The following is a 20,066-nucleotide window of genomic DNA, read 5'->3' as shown; positions in this document are numbered from 1 at the left end:
GGATTTGGGGGCTCTGGGTGCTGTGGGGGCTCCGTGACAGCCCCCAGTGACCCTTGGTGTCCCCCCCAGGGTGATGCTGGTGACCCCATTGGTGCTGTGGGACAGATCTGGGGGGCTCAGTGACAGTTCCCGGTGTCCCCAGGGTGACTGTGGGATGGATTTGGGGGACTGGGCACTGTGGGGTGTCCGTGACAGCCCCCAGTGACCCAAGGTGCCCCCAGGGTGATGCTGGTGACCCCGTTGGTGCTGTGGGGACAGATCTGGGGGGCTCTGGGTGCTGTGGGGTCTCTGTGACAGCCCCCCGTGACCCTTGGTGTCCCCAGGGTGACACTGGTGGCCTTGTTGGTGCTGTGGGACAGATCTGGGGGGACTCTGTGACAGGTCCCGGTGTCCCCAGGGTGATGCTTTTGACTATGGGATGGATTTGGGGGGCTCTGGGTGCTGTGGGGTCTCCATGACAGCCCCCACTGACCCGCGGTGTCCCCCCCAGGGTGACACTGGTGACTGTGGGATGGATCTGGGGGACTCTGGGTGCTGTGGGGTCTCCATGACAGCCCCCAGTGACCCGTGGTGTCCCCAGGGTGACCCCACTGATGCTGTGGGATGGATTTGGGGGCTCTGGGTGCTGCGGGGTCTCCGTGCCAGCCCCCAGTGACCCTCGGTGTCCCCCCCAGGGTGACGCTGGTGACACCGGCCGTGCTGCGGCTGGAGACGGACGAGCGGGTGGTCCTGGAGGCCCCGGGGCTCTCGGCGGCCACCGAGGCCACGCTGCTGGTCCAGGATTTCCCGCAGAAGCGGCAGACCCTGTTCCAGACGCGGCTGCCCCTGAGCCCCGCCGAGGGCATGATGGCCACGGCCACCGTCAGGGTACGGCCACCACCCCCCTCCCCCGGGCCACCACCCCCCCGGTCACCGCCCCCCGGGTCACCGACCCCTCCCGCCCCCGGGGGGGTGGCCCGGGGGGGTTAACCCTGTGTGGGACGCGGCGGGGACCGACACGGGGGTGGGGGGACCGTGTCCCGTCCGCCGGTCCCTGTCCTGTCCCTGCGTCACCGGTGCCACGTGGTGGCCTCTGTCCTGTCCCTACGTCACCTGGTGCCACTCGTTGTCCCCTGTCCTGTCCCTGTGTCACCGGTGCCATCCGGTATCCCTTGTTCTGTCCCTGTGTCACCGGTGCCACCCACTGTCCCCTGTTCTGTTCCGGTGTCACCGGTGCCACCCGCTGTCCCCTGTCCTGTTCCGGTGTCACCGGTGCCACCCGTTGTCCCCTGTCCTGTTCCGGTGTCACCGGTGCCACCCGTTGTCCCCTGTCCTGTTCCGGTGTCACCGGTGCCATCCCGCGTCCCCTGTCCCGTGCCAGTGCCACCCTGCGGTGCCAGCATCACCCGGTGCCACCCAGTGTCCCCTGTCCCGTCCCGTTGTCCCCCCCCCTCTGTCCCCTGTCCCACGCAGTGTCCCCTGTCCTGGTGTCCCTTGTCCCTGTGTCCCCTGTCCTGGTGTCCCTTGTCCCTGTGTCCCCTGTCCCAGGCGGTGTCCCCTGTCCCTCTGTTCCCTCTCCCACTTGGTGTCCCCCGCAGTGTCCCCCGTCCCCCGCGGTGTCCCCTGTCCCTGTGTCCCCTGTCCCCCGCGCTGTCCCCTGTCCCACACGGTGTCCCCTATCTCACCCAGTGTTCCCCATCCCGGTGTCCCCTGTCCCTGTGTCCCCTGTCCCAAGTGATGTCCTCTGTCCCCCGCGCTGTCCCCCGTCCCATGCAGTGTCCCCCTGTCCCACGCCGTATCCCCCATCCCGGTGTCCCCTGTCCCTGTGTCCTCTGTCCCACACAGTGTCCCCTGTCCCTGTGTCCCCTGTCCCACGCAGTGTCCCCTGTCCCAAGTGATGTCCTCTGTCCCCCATCCCACACAGTGTCCCCCATCCTGCTGTCCCCAATCCCTGTGTCCCCTGTCCCTGTGTCCCCCGTCCCACGCAGTGTCCCCTGTCCCTGTGTCCCCTGTCCCAAGTGATGTCCTCTGTCCACCGCACTGTCCCCCATCCCACACAGTGTCCCCCATCCCACACAGTGTCCCCCATCCCACACAGTGTTCCCCATCCCCGTGTCCCCCGTCCCTGTGTTCCCTGTCCCTGTGTCCCCAATCCCTGTGTCCCCTGTCCCTGTGTCCCCCGTCCCACGCAGTGTACCCCGTCCCACACGGTGTCCCCCATCCCACACAGTGTCCCCCATCCCACACAGTGTCCCCCATCCCGCTGTCCCCAGTCCCCGTGTCCCCTGTCCCTGTGCCCCCCCGTCCCACGCGGTGCCCCCCGTGCCCGCAGGTCTCTGCCAAGTCCCTTCCCGCGGGGACAGGGAAGCGCTTCGTGGCGGTGACGGCGCGGGTGGGGCAGGCGGTGCTGGAGAAGGTGCTGCTCCTGTCGCTGCAGAGCGGCCACATCTTCCTGCAGACCGACAAACCCATCTACACCCCCGGCTCCACCGGTGCGCCCCTGGGACCCCCCCCCCGGGGCTCCTCGGGGGGAGGGGGGGTCCTCGGGGGACTGGGGGCACCTTGGGGGGCTGGGTCACCCCCCCCCGGGGCTACTCGGGGGGAGGGGGAGTCCTTAGAGGGATGGGTCACACCCCCCCGGGGCTACTCGGGGGGGGGGGGTGTCCTTAGAGGGATGGGTCACACCCCCCCGGGGCTACTCGGGGGGGGGGGGGGGGTCCTTAGAGGGATGGGTCACACCCCCCCGGGGCTCCTCGGGGAACGGGGGACACCTTGGTGGGCTGGGGGCATCTTGGTGGGCTGGATCACCCCTCTATGACACCTTGGGGTGCTGGGGGCACCTTGGGGGGCTGGGTCACCCCTCTATGGTACCTTGGGGGTCTGGGGGCACCTTGGGGGTCTGGGGGCACCTTAGGAGGCTGGATCACCCCTCTATGGCACCTTGGGGGGCTGGGGGTTCCTTGGGGGGCTGGGGACACCTTGGGGGGCTGGGTCACCCCCTCCGGGGCTCCTCAGGGGCGGGGGGGGGGTCCTTGGGGTGCTGCTGTGACCTTGCAGGGCAGGACCCCAGCACCCATTTGGGGGCCTCCCGACGATGTCCCTGCTGGGACCCAGGGCCCATTTTGGGGTCCAACCCCCATTCCTGGTTTCCAACCCCCATTCCTGACGTCCAACCCCCATTCCTGGTGTCCAGCCCCCATTCCTGATGTCCAGCCCCCATTCCTCGGTCTCCAACCCCCATTCCTGGGTGTCCAACCCCAATTCCTGGGTCTCCAACCCCAATTCCTGAGTCTTCAACCCCAATTCCTGGGTTTCCAGCCCCCATTCCTGGTTTCCAGCCCCCATTCTTGGGTCTCCAAGCCCCATTCCTGGTGTCCAACCCCCATTGCTGGTGTCCAACCCCCATTCCTGGGTTTCCAACCCCCATCTTGGGTTTCCAACCCCCATTCCTGGGTCTCAAACCCCCATCCCTTGGTCTCCAGCCCCCATCCCTGGATCTCCAACCCCCATTCCTGGGTGTCCAACCCCCATCCCTTGGTCTCCAGCCCCCATTCCTGGGTGTCCAACCCCCATTCCTGATGTCCAACCCCCATCCCTGGATCTCCAGCCCCCATTCCTGGATCTCCAACCCCCATCCCTGGATCTCCAGCCCCCATTCCTGGATCTCCAACCCCCATTCCTGGGTCTCCAACCCCCCTTCCTGGCACCCAGCCCCCATTCCCGGGTTTCCTGGTGTCCCCACTCACCTTGTCCCCCCCGTGCCCCCCCCCAGTTCTCTGCCGCCTCTTCACTGTCGGCCACCTCATGGAGCCCGTGGCCAAGACGGTCATCGTGGAGGTCAAGGTGGGTGACCCGGGGGGTGCAGGGACACGGGGACACCCTGCCACCGCCGGTGCCACCCCCCGACCCCTCCCGTGTCCCCCCCCAGACCCCCGACAACGTCATCATCAAACAAGTGCCCGTGTCCTCGCCCACCAAGAGCGGCATCCTGTCCGTCAACCACAACCTGCCCGAGGTCGTCAGGTGGGTGTCACCTCCCCGGGGGGGACATCCCGGCCCTCGGCATCGTCCCCTGACCCCCCCGTGTCCCCCCCCCCCTTCCCCCAGCCTGGGCACGTGGACGGTGCTGGCCAAGTTCGAGGACTCCCCGGAGCAGGTTTTCACCACCCAGTTCGAGGTCAAGGAGTACGGTAAGGGGGGGGTTGGGGGCACCCGGGGGGGCACCCGGGGGGGCACCTGGGGGTGTGGGGACATGGGGTGACCCCCTTCATCCCCCCCCTGCAGTGCTGCCCAGCTTCGAGGTGGTGCTGGAGCCGGAGGAGAAGTTCCTCTACATCGACCGGAAGGAGGATTTCCGGGTGTCCATCACGGCCAGGTGGGCGCGGGGACCCCAAAACTGCCCCCCTCGGGGGGGTCAGAGCCTCCCAGGGGATGGGGTGGGGACCCCAAAACTGCCCCCCGGGGGGGTCAGAGCCTCCAGGGGATGAGGTGGGGACCCCAAAACCGCCCCCCGGGGGGGTCAGAGCCTCCCAGGGGACAGGGCGGGGACCCCAAAATCGCCCCCTTAGAAGGTCAGAGACTCCAAGGGGATGGGGTGGGGACCCTAAAACCTACCCCCCTCCGGGGGGTCAGAGCCTCCCAGGGGATGGGGTGGGGACCCCAAAACCGCCCCCTCAGAGGGTCAGAGCCTCCGAGGGGACTGGGTGGGGACCCCAAAACCGCCCCCTCAGAGGGTCAGATGCTCCAAGGGGATGGGGTGGGGACACCAAAACCGCCCCCCCTCCGGGGGAGTCAGAGCCTCCCTGCAGAGGGGATGGGGTGGGAACCCCAAAACCGCCCCCCCGGGGGGGTCAGAGCCTCCGAGGGGACTGAGTGGGGACCCCAAAACCGCCCCCTCAGAGGGTCAGAGCCTCCGAGGGGATGGCGCAGGGACCCCAAAATCGCCCCCCCAGAGGGTCAGATGCTCCAAGGGGATGGGATGGGGACACCAAAACCGCCCCCCCTCCGGGGGAGTCAGAGCCTCCCTGCAGAGGGGATGGGGTGGGAACCCCAAAACCACCCCCCGGGGGGGTCAGAACCTCCGAGGGGACGGCACAGGGGACCCCAAAATCTCCCCCCCGGAGGGGTCAGAGCCTCCCTGCAGAAGGGACGGGGTGGGGGGACCTTCCGGCTCTGCTGCTGTCCCCGGGGAGGAGGAGGTGGCGCAGGGACGGGGTGGAGGGTGAGGAGGGCACGGGGTGGGGAGGATGGAGGTGACAGGGAGTGACAGGGATGGGGGGATGTGGAGGGACAGGGACAGTGGGACGAGGATGGGGGGCAGCAGGGGGACAGGGTGTGATGGGGTGACAGGGGACACAGGGACAGGGACAGCAGGACGAGGACAGTGGGGTGATAGGGTGTGATGGGGGTGACAGAGGACAGAGAGACAGGGACAGTGAGATGAGGATGGGGGACAATGAGGTGACAGGGTGTGATGGGGTGACAGGGGACACAGGGACAGTGGGATGAGGATGGGGGGCAGTGGGGGGACGGGGGGGGACAGGGTGTGATGGAGTGAAAGGGGATAGAGGGACAGGGACAGCAGGACGAGGATGGGGGGCAGTGGGGGGACAGTGGGGGGACAAGGTGTGATGGAGTGACAGGGGACAGAGGGACAGGGACAGTGGGATGAGGATGGAGGACAGTGGGGTGGCAGGGTGTGATGGGGTGACAGGGGACACAGGGACAGGGATATCAGGACAGGGACAATGGGGTGGCAGGGTGTGATGGGGTGACAGAGGACAGAGGGACAGGGACAGTGAGATGAGGATGGGGGACAATGAGGTGACAGGGTGTGATGGAGTGACAGGGGACACAGGGACAGGGACAGCAGGACGAGGACAAATGGGGTGGCAAGGTATGATGGGGTGACAGGGTGTGATGGGGTGACAGGGGACACAGGGACAGCAGGACAGGGACAATGGGGTGGCAGTGCTGTCCGATGGCAATGTGGGGACCGGGGGGACGGTGCTGTGGCTGGGGGTGGACACGCGGTGGCAGCGCGGGGACGGTGCTGTGGCTGGGGGGGACACGCGGTGGCAGCGTGGGGACGGTGCTGTGGCTGGGGGGGGGACACGCGGTGGCAGCGCGGGGACGGTGCTGTGGCTGGGGGGGACACGCGGTGGCAGCGCTGGCCCGTCCCCAGGTACCTGTACGGGAAGCGTCTCCACGGCACAGCCTTTGCCCTCTTTGGGGTCATGGTGGACGACGAGAGGAGGAGTATCCCCGAGTCCCTGAAGCGCATTCCGGTGACCCTCGACCCTGTCCCCACCCCTGTCCCCACCCCTGTCCCCTTCCCTGTCCCCTTCCCTGTCCTCACCCCTGTCCCTATCCCTGTCCCCACCCCTGTCCCCTTCCCTGTCCCATTCTCAGCTCTCCCATCTCTGTCCCATTCTGAGCTCTGCCATCCCTGTCCCCATCCCCATCCCATACTGAACTCTGCCATCCCTGTCCCCATCCCTGTCCTCATCCCCATCCCATACTGATCTCTGCCATCCCTGTCCCCATCCCTGTCCCCATTCCCATCTCCATGCCCGTCCCTGTCCCCTGGCTGTCCCCTGTCCCCATTCCCACTCCTGTCCCCTGCCTGTCCCCTGCCTGTCCCCTGCCTGTCCCCTACCTGTCCCCTGTCCCCATTCCCACTCCTGTCCCCTGCCTGTCCCCTGTCCCCTGAGTGTCCCCCATCCCCTGCCTGTCCTCTGCCTGTCCCCTGTCCCCTGAGTGTCCCCCATCCCCTGGCTGTCCCCTGGCTGTCCCCTGTCCTCTGGTTGTCCCCTGGCTGTCCCCTGTCCCCTGGCTGTCCCCTGGGTGTCCCCTGAGTCCCCCTCCCTGCAGGTGACAGATGGGGACGGCGAGGCAATGCTGTCCCCTATCCCCTGCCTGTCCCCTGTCCCCTGCCTGTCCCCTGTCTGTCCCCTGCCTGTCCCTTGTCCCCTGACTGTCCCCTGGGTGTCCCCTGAGTGTCCCCTCCCCGCAGGTGACCGACGGGGACGGCGAGGCCGTACTGGCCATGGACGCTCTGCGGCAGCGCTTCCCCAACCCGCAGGAGCTGGTGGGACATTCCCTCTACGTGTCCGTCACCGTCATCACCGAGTCAGGTCTGCGGGGACACGAGGGGACACGGGGGGACACCTGGGGTTGGGGACAGGGAGGATGGGGACACCTGGGGTCAGGGACAGGGAGGATGGGGACACCTGGGCCCACCCCAGGGCCACCGGGGCTGTCCCTGGGCAGGGGACAGTGACCCCTGGCACGGGGTGAGGTGGATCTGGGGACACCTGGGGTTGGGGACAGTGAGGATGGGGAGACATGAGGTTGGGGATGGTGAGGACGGGGACACCTGGGGTTGGGGACAGCGAGGATGGGGCCACCCGGGGTTGGGGACAGGGAGGATGGGGACACCCGGGGCCACCCCAGGGCCACCAGAGCTGTCCCTGGGCAGGGGACAGTGAGCCCTGGCACCAGGGGATGTGGATCTGGGGACACTTGGGGTTGGGGACAGGGAGGATGGGGACACCCGGGGCCACCCCAGGGCCACCAGAGCTGTCCCTGGGCAGGGGACAGTGAGCCCTGGCACGGGGTGAGGTGGGTCAGGGGACACCTGGGGTTGGGGACAGGGAGGATGGGGACACCTGGGGCCACCCCAGGGCCACCAGAGCTGTCCCTGGGCAGGGGACAGTGAGCCCTGGCACCAGGGGATGTGGATCTGGGGACGCTTGGGGTTGGGGACAGGGAGGATGGGGACACCCGGGGCCACCCCAGGGCCACCCCAAGGCCACCCTGATAGGGGGACAGTGAGCCCTGGCACCAGGGGATGTGGATCTGGGGACACTTGGGGTTGGGGACAAGGAGGATGGGGACACCTGGGGCCACCCCAGGGCCACCAGAGCTGTCCCTGATAGGGGGACAGTGAGCCCTGGCACGGGGTGAGGTGGGTCAGGGGACACCTGGGGTTGGGGACAGGGAGGATGGGGACACCTGGGGCCACCCCAGGGCCACCGGGGCTGTCCCTGGGCAGGGGACAGTGACCCCTGTCCCCGGGTGACGCGGCCGTGCCCCTGGTGCCCCAGGCAGTGACATGGTGGAGGCCCAGCGCGGTGGCATCCCCATCGTGACGTCGCCCTACACCATCCACTTCACCCACACCCCCAAGTACTTCAAACCGGGCATACCCTTTGACCTCCAGGTAAGGACACCTGGGGACAGCGGGGACACTGGGGACAGCGCTGGCATTGGGGACAGCAGTGGGGACGGCAGGGACACTGGGGACAGCGCTGGCATTGGGGACAGCGCTGGCATTGGGGACAGCAGTGGGGACAGTGGAGACATTGGGGACAGCGCTGGCATTGGGGACAGAAGTGGGGACAGTGGGGACATTGAGGACATTGGGGACAGCGCTGGCATTGGGGACAGAAGTGGGGACAGTGGGGACATTGGGGACATTGGGGACAGCACTGGCATTGGGGACAGAAGTGGGGACAATGGGGACATTGGGGACAACACTGGCATTGGGGACAGCGGTGGGGACAGCAGTGGGGACATTGGGGACAGCAGGGACATTGGGGACAGCGCTGGCATCGGCCCAGGGCCCGCGGGGTCCCCGGGATGGGGATGGAGACTGGGAGGGACTGGGGGATTTTGGAGGAGGGGAGGACTTGGGGCCCAACGTCTGTCCCTGTGTCACGTCCCTGTGTCACCTGGAGAGAGTCTGGGGACCCTGGGCTGTCCCAGTGTCACTGGGGTGGCCCCTTCCCAGTGTTCCCAGTGCCAGTGCCCCTTCCCAGTGTTCCCAGTGCCACCCACCCCTTCCCAGTGCCCCTTCCCAGTGTCCCCAGTGCCCCTTCCCAATGTTCCCAGTGCCACCACCCCTTCCCAGTGCCCCTTCCCAGTGTTCCCAATGCCACCCACCCCTTCCCAGCACCCCTTCCCAGTGTCCCCAGTGCCCCCTCCCAGTGTCCCCAGTGCCACCCACCCCTTCCAATGCCCCTTCCCAGTGTCCCCAGTGCCACCCACCCCTTCCCAGTGCCCCTTCCCATTGATTCCAATGCCCCTTCCCAGTGTCACCCACTCCTTCCCAGCACCCCTTCCCAGTGTTCCCAGTGCCACTCACCCCTTCCCAGGGCCCCTTCCCAGTGATTCCAATGCCCCTTTCCAGTGCCAGTGCCCCTTCCCAACACCCCTTCCCAGTGCCCCTTCCCAGTGTTCCCAGTGCCCCTTCCCAATGCCCCTTCCCAGTGTCCCCAGTACCACCCACCCCCTCCCACTGTGCCTTCCCAGTGTTCCCAGTGCCCCTTCCCAGTGATCCCAATACCCCTTTCCAGTGCCAGTGCCCCTTCCAATGCCCCTTCCCAGTGTTCCCAGTGCCACCACCCCTTCCCAGTGCCCCCTGCCCCGTGCCCCCGTGACATCCCCCGTGTCCCCCCCCAGGTCCTCGTCACCAACCCAGACGGGTCACCGGCCCCGCGTGTCAACGTCCAGGCCGACGGGCAGCAGGGCCTGGTGTCCACCCAGCGTGACGGCACCGCCCGGCTCGTGGTCAACATGCCGGCCAACAAGGACAGCGTCCCCGTCACCGTGAGTGGGGACACTGGCATGGGGGGGGACGGGGTGACACCTCTGTGGTGGCCAAGACCTCTACAGTGGCCTAGTGGCAACCAAGACCTCTATGGAAGCCTAGACCTCCATGGAGGCCTAGATGTCTCCATCAGCCAAGGCCTCTCCGTTGGCCAAGACCTCTCCTTAGGCCAAGACCTCTCTGTTGGCCAAGACCTCTCCATTGGCCAAGACCTCTCCATTGGCCAAGACCTCTCTGTTGGCCAAGACCTCTCCATTGACCAAGACCTCTCTGTTGGCCAAGACCTCTCCATTGACCAAGACCTCTCTGTTGACCAAGACCTCTTCTTTGGCCAAGACCTCTCTGTTGACCAAGACCTCTCCCTTGGCCAAGACCTCTCCCTTGGCCAAGACCTCTCCCTTGGCCAAGACCTCTCCATTGACCAAGACCTCTCCGCTGGCCAAGACCTCTTCTTTGGCCAAGACCTCTCTGTTGACCAAGACCTCCATGGAGGCCAAACCCTCTATGCCGAGCCCCGCCTACGCGCAGCCCCCTCCCCGCTGACGGGGTGTCCCCTGTCCCCCCCAGGTGCGGACGGTGCAGGAGGGGCTGCCCCCCGAGCGCCAGGCGTCGCGGCAGATGACGGCCCAGGCCTATCGCAGCCAGGCCGGCTCCGGAAACTTCCTGCACTTGGCCGTGCAGGCCACGGAGCTGAGGGCCGGGGAGAACCTGCCCGTCCACTTCCACCTCAAGACCAACAACAACGCCGTCCGCGACGCCGTCCAGTACTTCACCTACCTGGTGGGTGCCACCCCGGCTCGGGGGTTGGGATGGCTGGGGGGGCTTGGCTGATGACCATGGCCAAGGTGACCGATGACCATGACTAGGGTGGCCAATGACCATGGCCAAGGTGATGAATGACCATGACCAGGGTGACCAGTGACCATGACTAGGGTGATCAATGACCACGACCATGGTGATCAATGACCATGACTAGGGTGGCCAATGACCATGGCCAAAATGATGAATGACCATGGCCAGGGTGACCAATGACCGTGACCAAGATGACCAATGACCATGGTCAAGGTGATTAATGACCATGACCAGGTTGACCAACAGACATGACCAGAGTGACGAGTGGTCACAACCATGGTGACCAATGGCCATGGCCAAGGTGACCAATGACCATGGCCAGGGTGACCAATGACCATGACCACCAATGACCACAGTGACCAATGCCCATAAGCAAGTTGACCAACGACCATGACCAAGGTGACTGATGACCACGTCCAGGAGTGGTCACCAAGGGCCAGCACAGCAGGATGGGGTGACCAGGACGTCCTGAACCCCCGTGGTGGCCGAGGGTGGGCTGAGGGGGTCACTTGCCACCCGGGTGGCCACCACCAACCAACCCCGGCGTTCCTTGCCCGCCCCAGATCATGAGCAAGGGGCGCATTGTCCGCACCGGGCGGCAGCGCCACGAGGCCGGGCAGAACCTGGTCATCATGACCCTGCCGGTGACCCCCGAGCTCGTCCCCTCCTTCCGCATCGTGGCCTATTACCACGTCCTGCCCGGAGAGATCGTGGCCGACTCCGTCTGGGTGGACGTCCAGGACACCTGCATGGGCACCGTGAGTGTCCCCCAGAGGGGTGGGGGAGGGACCCTGGGGGGCTTGGGGGGCTTTGGGGGCCTTGGGGGGGGCCTCGGGGGCCTTGGGGGGAGCCTTGGGGGCCTTGGGGGGAGCCTTGGGGATCTTGGGGGGGGCCTTGAGGTGGTACTTGAGGGGTTTGGGGAGGGACCTTGAGGGACTTAGAGACCCTCAAAGAGCTTGAGGGGCCCTTGGGGGGCTTGAGGGACTTTGAAGGGGTTGGGTGGTCCTGGAGGGGTTTGGGGGGACCTTGAAGGGGTTTGGGTGATCCTAGAGGCACTTGGGTGGCCCTTGAGGGACTTAGAGACCCTTGAAGAACTTGAGGGGCTTGGGGGACCTTTGGAAGGGCTTGGGGGGCCTTTGAAGGACCTTTGGAAAGGCTTCGGGGGTCCTTGAGAGACTTGAGGGGGTCTTTGTAAGGGCTTGGTTTTTGGGGGGAAGGGTTTTTGGGGTCTCCACCACCTCTGGGGTTGGGGTTCCCCACGGGGCAGGTTTGGGAGTCTCTTGAAGGTTTTTTGGGGTCCTCAACACCCCTGAGGTCGGGGTTCCCCACAGGGCACATTCTGGGGGTCTCATTTAGGGTTTTTGGGGGTCTCATGAAGGGTTTTTGGGGTCTCCACCACCCTGAAAGGGTGGGGGTTCCCCAAGGATCAGGTTCTGGGGGGTCTCATGAAGGGTTTTGGGGGTCTCATGAAGGTTTTTTGGGGTCTCCACCACCCCTGGGGTTGGGGTTTCCCCGTGGATCAGGTTCTGGGGGTCTCATGAAGGGGTTTTGGGGTCTCCACCACCTCTGGGGTCGGGGTTCCCCCACAGGGCACATTCTGGGGGTCTCATGAAGGGTTTGGGGGTCTCCACCACCCCCGGGGTCGGGGTATCCCCACGGGGCATGTTCTGGGGTTCTCACAAAGGGTTTTTGGGGCCATCCCGTGGCCGTGACCCGGAGGTGACCCCCCCCCGGCCCGTGTCCCCCCCGCAGCTGGTGGTGAAGGGGGCGACGGAGGCCGACAACCGCGTGCACCAACCCGGGACCCCCATGAGGCTGCGCCTCGAGGGCGACCACCGGGCCCACGTGGGGCTGGTGGCCGTGGACAAGGGGGTCTTCGTGCTCAGCAAGAAGAACAAACTCACCCAGGCCAGGGTGGGTGCCCAGGACCCCTCCCCGCTGTCCCCACTGTCCCCTCTGTCCCCACTGTCCCTGCTGTCCCCGCTGTCCCTGCTGTCCCTGCTGTCCCTGCTGTCCCCACTGTCCCTGCTGTCCCCGCTGTCCCTGCTGTCCCTGCTGTCCCCACTGTCCTCTCTGTCCCCACTGTCCCTGTTGTCCCTACTGTCCCTGCTGTCCCCACTGTCCTCTCTGTCCCCACTGTCCCCGCTGTCCCCACTGTCCCCGCTGTCCCTGCTGTCCCTGCTGTCCCCGCTGTCCCTGCTGTCCCTGCTGTCCCCACTGTCCCTGCTGTCCCCGCTGTCCCTGCTGTCCCCACTGTCCTCTCTGTCCCCACTGTCCCTGCTGTCCCTGCTGTCCCCACTGTCCTCTCTGTCCCCACTGTCCCTGCTGTCCCCACTGTCCCCACTGTCCCTGCTGTCCCCGCTGTCCCCGCTGTCCCTGCTGTCCCCGCTGTCCCTGCTGTCCCCACTGTCCTCTCTGTCCCCACTGTCCCTGTTGTCCCTGCTGTCCCCACTGTCCCCACTGTCCCTGCTGTCCCCGCTGCCCCTGCTGTCCCCTCTGTCCCCACTGTCCCTTCTGTCCCCACTGTCCCCTCTGTCCCCACTGTCCCCACTGTCCCTGCTGTCCCCCCGTCCCCTGGGAGTGGCAGTGGCCATCACGGGTGTCCCCTGTTGGTGGTGGCATTGGCCATCCCAGATGTCCCCAGGGGGTGGCACTGGCCATCACGGGTGTCCCCTGATTGTGGCAGTGACCATCCTGGCTGTCCCCTGTTGGTGGCAGTGACTGTCCCTGCTGTCCCTCCTGTCCCCACTGTCCCCTGTTGATGGCAGTGACTGTCCCTCCTGTCCCCACTGTCCCCACTGTCCCCAGGGGGTGCCAGTGACCATCCTGGCTGTCCTCTGTTGGTGGCAGTGACCATCCCCACTGTCCCCTGTTGGTGGCCGTGGCCGTCACAAGTGTCCCCTGTTGGCGGTGGCAGGTTTGGGACACGGTGGAGCAGAGTGACATCGGCTGCACCGCGGGCAGTGGGAGGGACAACGTCGGGGTCTTCGCCGACGCCGGGCTGGGTTTGGTCACCAGTGTGAAGATCTCGACGCCACCGCGGTCAGGTAGGACGGGGGGGACAGGGGACAGCCAGGGGGGACACTGTGGGGACACCGGGGGTGGCACCTCGGGGGTTGGGGAGGTGGCACTTGAGGGATCGGGGATGTGACACCTCGGGGGTCAGGGAGGTGACACCTGGGGGGTCGAGGAGGTGACACCTCAGAGATGTGACACCTCATGGATGGGGGAGGTGACTCTGAGCTTTGGGATGTGACACTGGGGGGTGTGTTGGGGACACTGCGGGGCCCTGACCCCTGTCCCCCTGTCCCCAGAGGTGCAGTGTCCCAAGGAGGCCTCGCGCAGGCGTCGCTCGCTGCCGCTCGTGCAGTACAAAGGCACCAAAGGTGGGTGGCACTGGGGGTGGCCCCTGTCCTGTGTCCTGTGCCCCCGGGGACACCAGAGTGTCCCCCGTCCCTGGGGGCCACCAGAACAGCCCATGTCCCAATCAGTGATGGGGTCCCATGTCCCTGAGGGACACCAGAGTGTCCCCTGTCTCTGGTGACACCAGAGTGTCCCCTGTCCCTGGGGGCCACCAGAACAGCCCATGTCCCAATCAATGATGGTGTCCCATGGCCCTGAGAGACACCAGACTATCCCACCTCCCTGAGGAACCCCAGAGTGTCCCACACCCCTGAGGAACACCAAAGTGTCCCACGTCCCTGAGGAACCCCTAAGCGTCCCACGTCCCTGATGACACCAGACTATCTCACATCCCTGAGGAACCCCAAAGTGTCCCACATCCCCGAGGACCCCCAAAGTGTCCCACGTCCCTGAGGAACCCCAAAGTTCCCACATCCCTGAGGAACCCCAAAGTTTCCCACATCCCTGAGGGCCCCCTGAGGACCCCCAGAGTGTCCCACATCCCTGAGGAACCCCAGAGTGTCCCACCTCCCTGAGGACCCCCAGAGTGTCCCACATCCCTGAGGACCCCCAGAGTGTCCCACATCCCTGAGGAACCCCAGAGTGTCCCACATCCCTGAGGAACCCCAGAGTGTCCCACATCCCTGAGGAACCCCAAAGTGTCCCATTTCCCTGAGGAATCCCACAGTCTCCCACGTCCCTGAGGAACCCCAAAGTGTCCCACCTCCCCGAGGACCCCCAGAGTGTCCCACGTCCCCGAGGGCCCCCGGGGCGTCCCCCCACGCCGGGTGCCAGCGGCCGTGCCGGTGCCGCAGCATCCGAGTACCAGGACAAGGCGCTGCGGAAGTGCTGCGAGGACGGGATGCGGGAGATCCCGATGGATCACAGCTGCGAGCAGAGGAGCTCCTACATCCAGGAGGGCGAGTCCTGCGTCCGCGCCTTCCTCGACTGCTGCAAGTACATCGAGGGCATCCGCCAGGAGAAGCGGCGCCAGAGCAAGATCCAGCTGGCACGAAGCAAGTGATGGGACGGGACGGGGATGGGGGGGAAAGGGGGGACCGGGGGAGCCGCAAGAGGTCCTGGGGGTTGTGGGAAAGGTGGGACCAGGGGAGCTGTGGGAGGTCCTGGGGGGAAGGAGGGGGAAGGTTGGGAGTCTCTTGGGTGTTCCTTTGGGGAAGGTTGGGAGTCTCTTGGGTGTTCCTTTGGGGAAGGTTGGGAGTCTCTTGGGTGTTCCTTTGGGGAAGGTTGGGAGTTCCTTGGGTGCTCCTTGGGTGTCCCTTGTGAGTTCCTTGGGAGTTCCTTGGGTGTCCCCTGGGGTGAAGGTTGGGTGTTCCTTGGGTGTTCTTTGGGGGAAGGTTGGGTGAAGATTTGGGAGTTCCTTGGGTGTTCCTTGGATGAAGATTTGGGAGTCTCTTGGGTGTTCTCTGGTTGAAGGTTGGGTGTTCCTTGGGTGAAGGTTGGGAATCTCTTAGGTGCTCCTTGGGGGAACATTGGGTGTTCCTTGGGTGTTCTTTGGGTGTTCCTTGGGTGTTTCTTGGGTGAAGGTTGGGTGAATTTTGGGTGAATGTTGGGTGAACATTGGATGAACTCGGGATCAGAGTTGGATGAATGTTGAGTTACGTTTGAATGAGTGTTGGGTGAATGTTGGTGAATTTTGGCATGAATTCTGGATGAATTCTGGATGAATGTTGGGTGAATTCTGGGTGACTTTTGGGTGACTTTGGGGCGAAGGTTGGGTGAAGGTTGGGTGGGCAGCCCCAGGGGGTGCCTGGCCGGTGCTGGGGTGATACCGGCTCCGCTCAGGGGTGGCCATGAGGCCACGGACGAGAGGGATGCCCACACCCCCAGGCGAGGAGGACGAGGTGTTCCTGAGCGACGAGGCCATCACCTCGCGGAGCCTCTTCCCGGAGAGTTGGCTGTGGCAGGTGGAGCAGCTGACGGAGGCCCCCAACGAGCTGGGGTGAGCCCTGCCCCTGTCCCCCCACCCCCTGACCCCTGGGGGTCACCTCCCCCTCCCTGACCCCCCCAAATCCACACCGAGGTCACGCCTGACCCCCTGGTCCTGCCTCAGGACCACCTTGGTCCACCCAGGGGTCATCCCAAACCCCCTGGTGATGCCTCAGGACCACCTTGGTCCACTCAGGGGTCGTCTCTGACCCCCTGGTGCTGCCTCAGGACCACCTTGGTCCACTCAAGGGTCACCTCTGACCCCTTGGTCTCTCTTGGGGACCAGCTGTGACCCTCCCAAATCCACACTGAGATCCCCCCCTGACCCCCCAGTGCTGCCTCAGGACCGCCTTGGTCCACTCAGGGGTCATCCCAAACCCCCTGGTTTGCCTTGGGGACCAGCTGTGACCCTGGGGGGTGGTGACACCCCTCATGGTGGGGTTGGGGTGGGTTGTGACCCCCCTGGTCCCCCCTCGCCCTCCCCAGGGTGTCGGCGAAGACCCTGCCCGTGTACCTGAAGGACTCCATCACCACCTGGGAGGTGCTGGCCGTCAGCCTCTCGCCCACCAAAGGTATGGCACCCAGGGGGAGGGTGGCCCGGGGCACCAAAGGAACCCCCCTGACCCTTGGGAGTGGCCCCCTGAAGCCTGGTGGGTCTCCTCGGGGCTTTGAGGGATCCCCTAAACCTTGGGAGGACTCAGTGGGTCTTGAGGGGTGTCCTAAGACTTTGGAGGACTCCTTGGGACTGGTGGGATCCTAAACCTTGGGAGAACTCTTTGGGGTTCAGGGGATCTCCTAAACCTTGGGAGAACTCCTTGGGACTTGAGGGATCTTCTAAACCTTGGAAAGGCTCCATGGATCTTAAAGAATCTCATCAACCTTGGGAGGACTCCTTGGGCCTTGAGGGATCTCCTAAACCTTGGGAGAACTCCTTGGGGCTCGAGGGGTCTTCTAAACATTGGGAGAACTCCCTGGGACTTGAGAGGTCTCTTAAACCTTGGGAGAAGTCTTTGAGGCTTGAGGGATCTCACCAACCTTGGGAGGACTCCTTGGGACTTGAGAGATCTCCTAAGCCTTGGGAGGACTCCTTGGGGTCCAAGGGATCTCCTAAGCCTTGAGAGGACTCCTTGGGACTGGTGGGATGCTCTGAGCACTGGGGGCACTCCTTGGGACTTGGGGCATCCCCTAAACCTTGGGAGAACTCCATGGGTTTTGAGGGATCTCCTACACCATGGGAGGACTCCTTGGGGTTCAAGGGATCTCCTAAACCTTGGGAAGACTCCTTGGGACTTGAGGAATCTCCTAAGCTGTGGGAGAACTCCTTGGGACTTGAGGGCTCCCCTAAACCTCGGGAGGACTTCTTGGGTTTTGAGGGATCTCCTAAAGCTTGGGAGAACTCCTTGGGACTCAAGGGATCCCCTAAATCCTGAGAGCACTCCCTGGGACTGGTGGGATCCCCTAAACCCTGAGAGCACTCCTTGGCACTGATGGGATCCCCTAAACCCCCGGGAGAACTCCCAGAGATCCGAGGCATCCCCTAAACCCCGGCGGTGACTCCTGGGGGTTCTGAGGGCTCTCTGAAGGCCTCGGGGCCATCCCAGAAACCCCCCAACCCTGTCCTGCCCCCCCCCCCCCAACCAGGGCTGTGCGTGGCCGACCCCTACGAGATCACGGTGAGGAAGGATTTCTTCATCGACCTGCGCCTGCCCTACTCGGTGGTGAGGAACGAGCAGGTGGAGATCCGCGCCATCCTCTACAACTACTGGCGCCAGGAGATCACCGTGAGTGGGGACCCCAACCCCGGGAGGGGGGGAAAGGGGAGGTTTGGGGTGGGAAGGGGGTCTGTGGCCTCCTGGATCCCCCTGGAGAAGCTCCAAAGGAGGCCACGAGGAGGGGGGTGCTCTCTAAATTGGGATATCCCGAGGTTTTGGAGCTCAAGGGGTGTTTGGATGAGGCTCTCAGGGCCGTGGTGGGATTTTGGGATCCTTGGGGCTCCCTTCCAACTGAGGATATCCCATGATTTTGGAGCTCAAGGGGTGTTTGGATGAGGCTCTCGGGCACTTGGTGGGATTTTGGGATCCTCGTGGGTCCCTTCTAAATGAGGACATCCCAAGATTTTAGAACTCAGGGAATGTTTGGATGAGGCTCTCAGGGCCATGGTGGGATTTTGGGATCCTCATGGGTCCCTCCTAAACCAGGATATCCCAGGATTTTGAGCTCAGGGAATGTTTGGACGAGGCTCTGAGGCACTTGGTGGGATTTTGGGGTGTCCTGGGCAGGGTCGGACCGGACCATCCTCGGGGGTCCCTTCCACCTCCAGGCATTCCATGACTCTGTGCTCTCCCTGTGCCCACTCTGTGCCTCCCCCCTGTGCCCCCTGTACCCCCCCTGTGCCCCCCCTGTGCCCCCTGTGCCCCCCATGTCCCTCCTGTGCCCCCCAGGTGCGGGTGGAGCTGGTTCACAACCCCGCCATGTGCGGCCCCTCCACGGCCAAGCAGCGCTTCCAGCAGATCCTGCGGATCAAGGCCGAGTCCTCCCGCACTGTGTCCTTCGTGCTCGTGCCCCTCCAGCTGGGGCTGCACGACGTCGAGGTCAAGGCGGCCGTCAGGGACCTGTTCGCGGGCGACGGCGTCAAGAAGAAGCTGCGGGTGGTGGTGAGTGGCCCTCGGGGGGTGGTGAGTGGCCCTGGGTGGTGGTGAGTGGCCCTCGGGGGGCGGCGAGTGGCCCTCGGGTAGTGGTGAGTGGCCTCTGGGTGATGGTGAGTGGCCCCTGGGTGGTGGTGAGTGGCCCTCGGGTAGTGGTGAGTGGCCCCTGGGTGGTGGTGAGTGGCCCCTGGGTGGTGGTGAGTGGCCCTCGAGGGGTGGTGAGTGGCCCTCGAGGGGTGGTGAGTGGCCCTCGAGGGGTGGTGAGTGGCCTCTGGGTGATGGTGAGTGGCCCCTGGGTGGTGAGTGTCCCCTGGGTGGTGGTGAGTGGCCCCTCAGGGCACTGGAGATGTCCCCTGGGTGATGGTGAGTGGCCCTTGGGTGGTGGTGAGTGGCCCTCAGGTGATGGTGAGTGGCCCTTGGGTGGTGGTGAGTGGCCCTTGGGTGGTGGTGAGTGGCCCTCAGGTGGTGGTGAGTGGCCCTCGGGTGGTGGTGAGTGGCCCTCAGGTGGTGGTGAGTGGCCCCCCGGGTGGTGGTGAGTGGCCCTCAGGTGGTGGTGAGTGGCCCTCGGGTGGTGGTGAGTGGCCCTTGGGTGGTGGTGAGTGGCCCTCAGGTGGTGGTGAGTGGCCCCCCGGGTGGTGGTGAGTGGCCCTCAGGTGGTGGTGAGTGGCCCCCCGGGTGGTGGTGAGTGGCCCCTCGGGGCACCGGGGACGCCCCTTGGGTGTCCCCAAAGCACGGGGACGTGACCGGGGGTTGGCAGCCAGGGGTGGAGGATCCCCAAAACCTTGGGAGGACTCCAAGACATTCAAGGGATCCCCTAAACCTTGGGAGGACTCCTTGGGGCTCGAGGGATCCCCGAAACCTTGGGAGGTCTCTGAGTCATGTTGAGGGACAGGGGACACCCTAAACCAGTTTGCCACACACCCTGGGGGTGCTGGCTCATACTGGGACACCCTTCCTGGACAACCCAGAGGGGCTGGGAAGGGGGGACCCCAAAACCAGCCCCACTGATGGTTTTTTGGATCCGTCCCGGGCAGCCCGAGGGGATGAGGCTGGAGAAGACGGTGAAGATCATCGAACTGGACCCGCAGAACAAGGGAGTCAGTGAGTGATCGGGGGGGGCCTCAAACCTACAGGGGGGTCCCAGCCAGGGAGGGACCCCCGGGACAACGGGACGGACCCCTGTGGGGGTGGGATGCCCTGGGGGATGGAGGATGTGACCCCAAGGGCGGGTTTGGGGCATCCTGGGGGACAAGGGAAGTCCCACTGTGGGTCTGGGGTGTCTTGAGGGACCAGAGAAGCCCCACTGTGGGTCTGGGACATTTGAGAGACAAGGGAAGTCCCACTGTGGGTCTGGGACATTTTGGGGTCAAGGGAAGTCCCACTATGGATCTGGAGTGTCTTGGGGTACAAGGGAAGCCCCACTGTGGGTCTGGGACATTTTGGGGGACAAGGGAAGTCCCACTGTGGGTCTGGGACATTTTGGGGGACAAGGGAAGCCCCACTGTTGGTCTGGGACATTTTAGAGGACAAGGGAAGTCCCACTATGGGTCTGAGGTGTCTTGGGGGCAAGGGAAGCCCCACTGTGGGTCTGGGACATTTTGGGGGTCAAGGGAAGCCCCACTGTGGGT

At 65.0% G+C, this 20,066-nt stretch overlaps 1 protein-coding gene and 1 long non-coding RNA gene across 4 annotated transcripts in view; both read left to right on the top strand.

Annotated features, from left to right (window-relative positions):
- Positions 1–20,066, top strand: part of C3 (complement C3) — a 50,199-nt gene that overhangs the window by 1,051 nt on the left and 29,082 nt on the right. For 2 of the 3 annotated variants that reach the window (XM_051774636.1, XM_051774635.1), the window contains exons 2-22: positions 675–867; positions 2,312–2,471; positions 3,752–3,822; positions 3,908–4,002; positions 4,087–4,169; positions 4,264–4,354; positions 6,164–6,266; positions 6,995–7,115; positions 8,088–8,203; positions 9,445–9,591; positions 10,160–10,372; positions 11,008–11,202; positions 12,197–12,358; positions 13,362–13,491; positions 13,759–13,830; positions 14,662–14,862; positions 15,650–15,806; positions 16,280–16,365; positions 17,435–17,574; positions 18,235–18,447; positions 19,473–19,539. In XM_051774636.1, coding sequence (XP_051630596.1) covers positions 675–867; positions 2,312–2,471; positions 3,752–3,822; positions 3,908–4,002; positions 4,087–4,169; positions 4,264–4,354; positions 6,164–6,266; positions 6,995–7,115; positions 8,088–8,203; positions 9,445–9,591; positions 10,160–10,372; positions 11,008–11,202; positions 12,197–12,358; positions 13,362–13,491; positions 13,759–13,830; positions 14,662–14,862; positions 15,650–15,806; positions 16,280–16,365; positions 17,435–17,574; positions 18,235–18,447; positions 19,473–19,539 — 2,816 coding nt within the window. The remainder of the gene's footprint in view (positions 1–674; positions 868–2,311; positions 2,472–3,751; positions 3,823–3,907; positions 4,003–4,086; positions 4,170–4,263; positions 4,355–6,163; positions 6,267–6,994; positions 7,116–8,087; positions 8,204–9,444; positions 9,592–10,159; positions 10,373–11,007; positions 11,203–12,196; positions 12,359–13,361; positions 13,492–13,758; positions 13,831–14,661; positions 14,863–15,649; positions 15,807–16,279; positions 16,366–17,434; positions 17,575–18,234; positions 18,448–19,472; positions 19,540–20,066) is intronic. The other variant, XM_051774637.1, reaches the window with a different exon arrangement.
- LOC127464333 (uncharacterized) lies at positions 7,419–8,055 on the top strand. The gene is made up of 3 exons (XR_007901306.1): positions 7,419–7,487; positions 7,603–7,717; positions 7,949–8,055. It is a non-coding gene; the product is annotated as an uncharacterized LOC127464333 (long non-coding RNA).

Source organism: Manacus candei, unplaced genomic scaffold (assembly GCF_025592945.1).
Source record: "Manacus candei isolate 608988 ecotype Guabito, Panama unplaced genomic scaffold, ASM2559294v1 h1tg000210l, whole genome shotgun sequence".
NCBI lineage: Eukaryota > Metazoa > Chordata > Aves > Passeriformes > Pipridae > Manacus > Manacus candei.
Note: the sequence above shows the minus strand (reverse complement) of the source record. Positions and strands in the feature narration are given on the sequence as shown.